Genomic DNA, 9,635 nt, shown 5'->3' with positions numbered 1-9,635 from the left:
AATTGTTCTATAAGATTGTTGGCTCAACGAGACAATTCTGTTTACATTGGCCTGTTTGGATGGGGGGGGGGGGGGGTCAACTGTCGGGCGAGTGTCGAGAGGTAAGGGGTCGAGACGTGACAAGTTCACCAGTTTACACTGCAGAAAATACGTGGCGCTGATGTGGCTTGTTGACAAAAGTCCAGTATGTGTGAAGAACCCTCATAAGTTCAGTTTCAAATGACACCCTATTCCACATAGGACTCTGGTCAAAAGAAGTGCACTACATAGGGAATAGGGTGCCAGTTTAGAACTTACCCATGTAAACTCTAGCCATAGAAAGCAACGAGCATCCCGCCTAAAGAGTCCCCCCTGATTGGTCCTCCGTCGTGGTTCATCCTGTAGGCCAGAGTTCCAATAAAAAAGGAAATATCAGCCTCAGCGTATTTCCTCATTAGCTACGGGATATTAATGAGGAGGCTAGCTGGCTGCAAGGAGAGGAGCTCTATCTACGTCCCAAATGGCTCCTTATTACCTACAAACCGTAGGGCACTACGTTCAGGAGGGCTCATAGGGCCCTGGTCAAAAGTAGTGCACTATGTAGGGAATAGGGTGCCATCTGGGACTCGAAACGAAGCTGTTTGGTTTAGGACATGAATCACTGCCTGTATTTATTTAAGAGGGGATCTGCTACCGTCCAGTGTAAATATATTATGTTATGACAAAACATCCAACGATAAACATCGCAAGTAAATTGGTTGATGTAGGAATGTGACATTTTTGGCTCTTGCAACAGTTGTGATGTAAAAATTTAAACAATATGCATAAATAATAGATATGAATAAACGAATGGACAGCCTGTTCCAGCACGATACACCTAGCCAGTGGGGTTGAGTTCGCAGACACAGTCAGACGCTGTAAATCAGCGGAGAAATTCATTATGGACCGTAATGTATCAACGACACAAAGTTTGGAGAAGACCAGTCAACCGAGAGACCTCTGCCGACGACTGCAATGACAGAAGCCCCAACAAGATATATGTATACTGCCTTATTAACATATGAATAAATGATGTGTTACTGTCTGGCTGTGTTAGTTACCTGCCTTAACTCATACATGATGTGTTACTGTCTGGCTGTGTTAGTTACCTGCCTTAACTCATACATGATGTGTTACTGTCTGGCTGTGTTAGTTACCTGCCTTATCTCATACATGATGTGTTACTGTCTGGCTGTGTTAGTTACCTGCCTTAACTGATGCATGATGTGTTACTGTCTGGCTGTGTTAGTTACCTGCCTTAACTCATACATGATGTGTTACTGTCTGACTGCTCTTGTTATACCTGCCTTAACTCATACATGATGTGTTACTCTCTGGCTGTGTTAGTTACCTGCCTTATCTCATACATGATGTGTTACTGTCTGGCTGTGTTAGTTACCTGCCTTAACTCATACATGATGTGTTACTGTCTGGCTGTGTTAGTTACCTGCCTTAACTCATACATGATGTGTTTCTGTCTGGCTGTGTTAGTTACCTGCCTTAACTCATACATGATGTGTTATCGTCTGGCTGTGTTAGTTACCTGCCTTAACTCATACATGATGTGTTAGTTACCTGTTAACTCATACATGATGTGTTACTGTCTGGCTGTGTTAGTTACCTGTTAACTCATACATGATGTGTTATCGTCTGGCTGTGTTAGTTACCTGCCTTAACTCATACATGATGTGTTACTGTCTGGCTGTGTTAGTTACCTGCCTTAACTCATACATGATGTGTTACTGTCTGGCTGCTGTAGTTACCTGCCTTAACTCATACATGATGTGTAACTGTCTGGCTGTGTTAGTTACCTGCCTTATCTCATACATGATGTGTTACTGTCTGACTGCTCTTGTTATACCTGCCTTAACTCATACATGATGTGTTACTGTCTGGCTGTGTTAGTTACCTGTTAACTCATACATGATGTGTTATCGTCTGGCTGTGTTAGTTACCTGCCTTAACTCATACATGATGTGTTTCTGTCTGGCTGTGTTAGTTACCTGCCTTAACTCATACATGATGTGTTATAGTCATATTAATGATTTATAGTCATATTAATGCCATGTCAGCTCCTTCAGCTCTGAGATGTATAGTCATATTAATGTCATGCCATCTCTTTCAGCTCTGAGATGTATTGTCATATTAATGCCATGCCAGCTCCTTCAGCTCTGATATTTATAGTCATATTCATGCCATGCCATATCCTTCAGCTCTGATATTTATAGTCATATTCATGCCATGCCAGATCCTTCAGCTCTGATATTTATAGTCATATTCATGCCATGCCATGCCAAGTCCTTCAGCTCTGATATTTATAATCATTTTCATGTCATGCCAGATCCTTCAGCTCTGATATTTATAGTCATATTAATGCCATGCCAGATCCTTCAGCTCTGATATTTATAGTCATATTCATGCCATGCCAGATCCTTCAGCTCTGATATTTATAGTCATATTAATGCCATGCCAGAATCTTCAGCTCTGATATTTATAGTCGCATTCATGCCATGCCATCCCAGCTCCAGGCAAATAAATAATCTCTCTCTACAGAAACCTTCAACGGAAACAGGCAAATAAATAATTTCTCTCTGGCCCTTTAATGAAACGTTCGACACAAACAAAGTTCCGACTGAAGTGATTTCCACCCCCCCCCCGTGGCGGTGACATTACCGCCACTGTAAACACATTATAAATAACATATTTCTGTCCATTCCTCCTTTCCATACTTAAGGTTAAGTTGAGTTCATTATGCAGGCCAATGCCCTTCGTGCAATAAGCAACGCATAAATTATACATACTAATTACATTGGATGGGCAGCCACTTTAAATGAACGCTCTTAATTAAACCCTAGAACAACATTGTGGTTTGTGTACAGGATGGAATTGGAGGTGGAGCTGTATTTCACGAGCGTGTGCGCGCGTGCGTGCATGTGTGTGTGTGTGTGCGCGCGCGCGTGCGTGTGCGTGTGAGTTAACCTTCATATCTGACTGGATGGGGTCTTATTGCGGAGGTAACGAGGACAGCAGTTATTTAAGATACGATGCGGCTGATTACATCTCAAAGCTTTTTAAAGGGACCTCATTCACACTGGAAAACCCTGTTGTAATTGTACAAGTTTTGGAAATAAAAGATACTGTGTGAACTTTTGTTTTAATTCGCATTTTTTTGATAATGGCAGCCTTACAGGGTAGCACATCAGACTGACTTGGTATTTCTAAAATCAGGAGCTAGCAGACATCTCGTTCTTTCTCATTTCCAAAATTAAAATCATGAAATCTCAGAGGGACACGTTTAAACCAGTGCAAAGTTTGTGTGTTGTTGTAAATGTTCATATACAAACTACAGTTTCATGTAAAAACGTTTAAAAACGTTTAAACGGAACTTCAAGCTAATGAGACGGGTTTGTTCATCTGGAATTTATGAAATTCAATTGGATACTTTTAATGAATTCAAGGTCTGCAAAAATGTTCGGTGATAATGAATTATTATGCATTGATTTCAAATCGTCATACTTTAATTCATTAAACCTGATTGTTAAAACACAAATAAATTTAAAAAGCAAACCACCTTGTGGACAGTTGGATTGTACCTGAATTCCAGGATACTTTTCAATCAAGGACTGAGGAAAAATGTTGAAGTTATTTCACTACACATATATGCAAATATATATTTCCGTAACTACCATATTATAACTATATATATTTCCGTAATTACCATATTATAATCACGTAAATATATATTTCTGTAACTACCCTATTATAAATATATATTATCGTAACTACCCTATTATAAATATATATTTCTGTAACTACCCTATTATAAATATATATTCCCGTAACTAACCTATTATAAATATATATTATCTAAATACCCTATTATAAATATATATTATCTAACTACCCTATTATAAATATATATTATCGTAACTACCCTATTATAAATATATATTATCGTAACTACCCTATTATAACAGAATAAATGGGACACTCTCTGCTCGTCCCTGACAAAGACAGAGCTATGAAGAGCTCCTTAAAACGTTGCTTCTAAAACACTAATAAATTGCGATTGTATTCGGTGTACCTGTAGCCTGCGGTAATAGATGTACTCGATAATGTTCCGATTGTAACCTCTGTTGAAGACAACATTATTCAAATACTCTATCAACGAATTGCAATTTCCTTTTCAGAATAATGAGGGTATTGGAATGCAATCACAACGTCGTCCCTCTGCTCAAGCCCAGTTCAGTGCTTAATAAATACAATAGCAAAAGTCGAGGTATTATCGTATATTTAATGTGTGTGTTTGCACTTTATATTATGAGAAAAGTGAATTTCATCATTTCACACCATTGACAAAACAAAATGGCAAGTGTCGCCGTCTACGCACTTCTTGTGTTGGTACTGTCCAACAAACCTTCAATGTTGTGCAAACAGACCAAACAGAGGGGGGGGTGGGGGGGCACATTTAAATTCCAAAGAGGTTTTCAGAACTCGTTTCCAAGTCCCCCCAGTCAGCAATGTGTTGGTGAAAATCACTCTTTTTGTCTCATTGAAAAAGGGGACTATATCTACATCGGTGGCCCCGTCTAACTTCGCTATTCTTTACGTTCCCTATTCAAGACGAATGGACTGAATGAAGTGGATGGGGGGAGGGGGGGGTGTATTTGATGTAGGTCTCGTTAATAGCATACAGTGATGGAATCCTAACATATTTGTTTATACTTAGCGATGGGGGATTGAGTTGAGAAAATCCCCAGGAATCGGTTATTATCACAGTGAATATTTCTAATTTACATCCTTAACGAATATTGTCTCAAAGGAAGTTTGTAAAATAGAGATTTTGGCTGGGAATATTGGGTTATTATTTATTTTTGTGCAAATACAGCTATAATTGTTTAAATATATATCATAATATTAGTATAGTTGTAGTATAAACACAACATTTAGGCCTCTAACTGTGACTAACGTTGGAACATAAAGGGATGCGTGTTTGTCCCTTAAACACACCTGTAACCTGTTGAATAAGGGAGATCTGCACGCTGAATTGCCTTCATGCATTGGAATCTAGTTCATTTCAGCGCAAAGTGTGGTTTAATAGGACTCAGTGTCATTTAAGCCGCAATGAACCATGTACAATTACATAATCACTATTATTGCTACCTTACTTGCTTGACTTTATAATAATTTAAACTACTATAGTGTAGAATGCTACAACACCAACAATCATATTTACTAAAGCATTATATATATTTTGTTTAAGTGTGTGTGTGTGTGTGTGTGTGTGTGTGTGTGTGTGTGTGTGTGTGTGTGTGTGTGTGTGTGTGTGTTAAATAACCTGTTTAAATAAATAATAAAAACACCGCAATCTAACATAATGTTTTACGCAGTTTTTTTTTAATGGGAAAATATTCTTGATGACCAATAATTTATTGCAGACACATGGCACACTTGGAGAAGCACGCATGCTCGCAGCAAATACAACACAACGTTTTGAAACAGCATGCGTTTTAGAGAACGTACAAATATACTGCATTTTTTTTTTTTTATATACATCCGGTCACCACAGTTTATTTCTTTTTTTTGTTTGTTTTAAATTAAAATGGTCCACAGAACAACTACAGATAGATCTGTAAACTACACAAAATCTAAAACATTTAACCCCCAAAAAAAGTGCAGTTTACACATTTCAACTTATTCTTCCATCAATTCGAATATATTTGAATGTTTTGAATGCAGACAACCAGACACCAAAGTAAACCATAAATATATATGTTTTCAAGTTTTGTTATTTGAAAATGTCACCTCTGTGATTGTTCTCTTTCTCTTTCTTTTTTTTTTTTTTAATTCTCCTAAAAACTAGATTTGGCTGTTTGGTATAGCAAATGCAATGCGCATTAAAGGGAGCTGTAACTAAAAAGTCACGTTAAATTTAATCTACAAAAAAGTTGATTTCATTTATTTATTTTTCTTGGCCTTTTTATCTTGACGAAAATGCAACAACAAAAAAAGAATATTCTGACAACATTCTCTAATGTAATAACGAATTGTTTTACCAGTTTGTTGGAATATGTATTGGAGACTTGGCAATAAAATGTAAGCAAGAATATAGATACGGATAACGACAGTGCTTTTTGAAAATAATCTCAGAATTGGATTATTCTTAAATGACCCTAAACAGGTAACAAAACGATGTAGCCTATATGCGCGTCATAGAAAGACAAGGGTCACTGCCACAACAATTCTCAAGTAAAACATCTAAGTACATCGATAAACCACAAAACGCAAATATCTTGCCTCATGATTGTAGAGCATATTTTAGTTGGTTGTCATGAATTGATCAAACAATAAAATACCGCTTTGGAAAAAGTTGATAAGCATCTCTTTTCTTATTCAGAAGTTTTTAATAAGTCCCATCCGCTAACGTCATGTCAGTGCACCGACACCACGGACTGCATGGCCGAAGAGGCCGGGTTTATGAGCGTTTCGCTCGGCGTGGCAGGGCTGCTTTGGCTGGTAGCTGTCTGAGGAGACGTGGGGCTGAGAGACTGGGGAGAGTTCGCTAAGAAAGCTGGAATATGTGTTGGCAGAGCCGAGAGCCCTGGCATCGAAGTAGGGGTGGGCTTGATTGGCACGGGGATGGCAGGTAGACTCTGCGCGCCATAGCAAATAGACTTGAGGGGCATTCCGTAGGCCGAATAATCACTGGCCATGGAGATGGGAGCTACCGTGTCCATGACGCTGGAGCTGTACATATGAGGCCAGGCCGTGGTGAGCTGGTTGTGCAGCGGGTAGCCAGCAGACATAGACTGCATGGTGGAGAAGGCCAGCCCGCCTGGCATTTTATACTCTCTGGCGATTATGTTCTCGATTGCGAACGGGTGTTTGAAAGTTGACGGTTGGTGAGAGACTCCTATGTTGTAACCGGACATTTGCGGGAGATGTGTGCCGGAAGCAGCCAGAGCGCTCAGTCGGAGTTTGGCTTGTTGTTGGAGATAGTGGGCAGCGTCCGACGGCTTGCTTTGCGCCAGGTGCTCGGACGCCATCATCATCAACTTGAAGCGTTTACGACGCCGCAAGAAACTTCCGTTCTCGAACATGTCCCCGCAGCTGGGATGGAGAGCCCAGAAACTCCCTTTACCCGGCTGGTCCGGCCGCCTGGGGATTTTAATAAAACAGTCGTTGAAAGAGAGGTTGTGTCGTAAGGAGTTCTGCCACCGCTGAGTGTTCTCTCGGTAGTAAGGGAACCTGTCCATGATGAACTTGTAGATCTCGCTGAGCGGGAGCATCTTCTCCGGGCAGGACTGGATAGCCATGGCGGTCAGGGAGATGTAGGAATAGGGAGGTTTCTGGTCGCTATACGTGTTTCTCCCCGGACGAGGCATTCTGTTGGACTTTCTGTCTAAATACAATGCTGAATGGCGCGTCAGACTACAGTTCTTCTAGTTTTTCTCGGACAAACAGGAAAAATAGAACTTTGTCCTACACTCCTTGAAAGAAGTATCACTCTGGGACGGGTTGTTCAAAACAACTGTTCAAAACAACATTACGAAAGCGTAAAACTCCATGCAATCGCCTCATAGATTGTCTTTATAACGCAAAGTACAAAAAAAAAAAAAAAATGCAATATCCCCGCGCTTAAAAGTTACTGAAAGTTCCCCAAGATGCATGAAATACAGCAACGCAACTCACTGTCTGTTTCCTCCGTGGACTGTTCACTCAGCGCTTATGGGCTGTGGGTCTTGAAAACAGCCGTCCTATGAAAACAGTCTCGTTCTCTCCCTTCAGATGGCCTATATGATGCGCTATCTTTAGTTAAGCAAGCAGCAATAAGCTTCTCTTTCCCCCCCACACACACACACACACCACGACTCTCTGAATGGTTCCCGATATGTTGTGGCCCTTGTTGTGATGAGCAGAGCTAAGTAGCTGCTATTTCCATGTCCTTCCCCGAACCGTGTGATAGTTTAATGTGATGACAGGAGAAAAGACCCCCGTAGAGCCGCTTCATTAATGTGCCACTTCTTCGCTATCACATGACAATCGCCTTGGGTGGAGAGGAGGAGGGGGGGCTACTCGCTCGGAGGAGAAAGCAAAGGCATAATCTGGATTCATTTACACCTATTTACATGGACACCTTGAGCCAATAGAAATGATTTCCATTTGAAGACAGAGCGAAGGGGTGAAAAGGCACAGCGACCCACCGGATTTGAAGTGTGAGGGAGGGTGATGAAAGCCCGGTTTACGCCGTGTGAAGGTATGCAGATAACCTTTTGTGCACCGAGCAAGGGGTGCTTAGTCAACTATTTGCGTTTACAAATAGAGCTACTAAGCAATTTGATGTTTGGCATGGAGGGCCGTCGCTTCTTGGCGCAGTCTCTCTATTTGTTCTGTATAGTCCGTTGTAAGTTTTTTTTTTTTCGTGTTGAATGACGTGTCATTGATTACATTTTAGTTTCAGCTGTTTTATAGGGGGACAGTGTGATTTGAACTGATATCGAATCGACAATTTGTGTACCAACCTGTGATCTATAGTCATCTAACTGGTGACCAACAGTTTGTTTACTCTGTCATATTAACTAACGTCTTTACATGACGGTTAACTGTTGATTGCCCTTTGGAATAATATACAAGTATTTCCTGAATGTATTTGTTGAAGTTGTATTGTCAATTACTCAATACACTCCCTTTGAATACTCTTACTTTTGTCTGACTTGGATTTTTCCCTCTTTGAGTGTGTGTGTGTGCGTGCGTGTGTGTGTGTGTGTGTGTGTGTGTGTGTATTCAGCGTCCGAGAGCATGCGCCGCAGTCGATAAAATATATATATATATATATATATTCGAACTAGTTATTGGGGGAATATGATGAGGGTCTCATGCACGTCATAGGTAATCCCCAAAAGGCACAATTAATAAACGTTTGACTTGAAATGTACACTTGCGTATATGTGGAGACATACATATGATGACGCAATGTTTAGAATGTGTTTATTTAATGTGTTTCGAATAGCCTACAAAAGGTATAATAGCCTAATACCAATATGTTAGTGTTTACCAGACGACTCCCCACAAAGCTGTGACAAGCAAACGTACAAACAAAATACACTTTCTACGCGGATGAACAGGTTTAAATTAAGCCAGTCATTGAAATGTAAAACTCGGGTGGGTTACGAGACTTACGACAATGCTATAGAAACTGTATAAAATACCAATAAGTCAATTATGTGAGTGTGAACCTAATGGGGGACGTATTCAGATCAATGGACATTCTTCTCTCTGTGTGAGCGCACCCTCCTAGCCAAGCCACCTTCCCTTTCCGCCTGGCCACATCCCAATGAGAAGGACCACACACACACACACACTCGGACCAACTCATAATCTATGCTAATTTCTCTCCATGCGTCCACAATACACGGAATCATGATTCGGACGGACAGGCTGCAGGGGCGAGTAAGAATAAAGCCAGTCGGGATGCGGGCCTGTGGTAATCCAAGCCCTTTAGAGTGAAACGGTGTGGTTTCAGTCAGTCACTCAGTCATCGTCGGTTGTTTCTGTTGCGATGCTAATGTGTGTGAACAGATTGGACAAAGCTGTATGGATGTTGATATCAAAAGAGT

General features: G+C 40.6%; 1 protein-coding gene across 1 annotated transcript; it reads right to left on the bottom strand.

Moving 5' to 3' along the window:
* Nucleotides 1-5,606: 5,606 nt before the first annotated feature.
* On the bottom strand, nt 5,607-8,594 carry LOC110526863 (forkhead box protein B1-like). Its single transcript, XM_021608052.2, has one exon. The coding sequence runs from the start codon at nt 7,401-7,403 to the stop codon at nt 6,450-6,452; it is 954 nt and encodes a 317-aa protein (XP_021463727.2). The 5' UTR covers nt 7,404-8,594; the 3' UTR covers nt 5,607-6,449.
* Between the last annotated feature and the right edge of the window lie 1,041 nt (nt 8,595-9,635).

The sequence above is a fragment of the Oncorhynchus mykiss genome, chromosome 26, assembly GCF_013265735.2.
Source record: "Oncorhynchus mykiss isolate Arlee chromosome 26, USDA_OmykA_1.1, whole genome shotgun sequence".
NCBI classification, from domain to species: domain Eukaryota; kingdom Metazoa; phylum Chordata; class Actinopteri; order Salmoniformes; family Salmonidae; genus Oncorhynchus; species Oncorhynchus mykiss.
The sequence above is the reverse complement of the archived record's forward strand: the minus strand, read 5'-3'. Positions and strand labels throughout refer to the sequence as shown.

Bases quoted from the DNA above. Each gene is read 5' to 3' on its own strand.
- LOC110526863 (XM_021608052.2), bottom strand. From the start codon at position 7,403: ATGCCTCGTCCGGGGAGAAACACGTATAGCGACCAGAAACCTCCCTAT.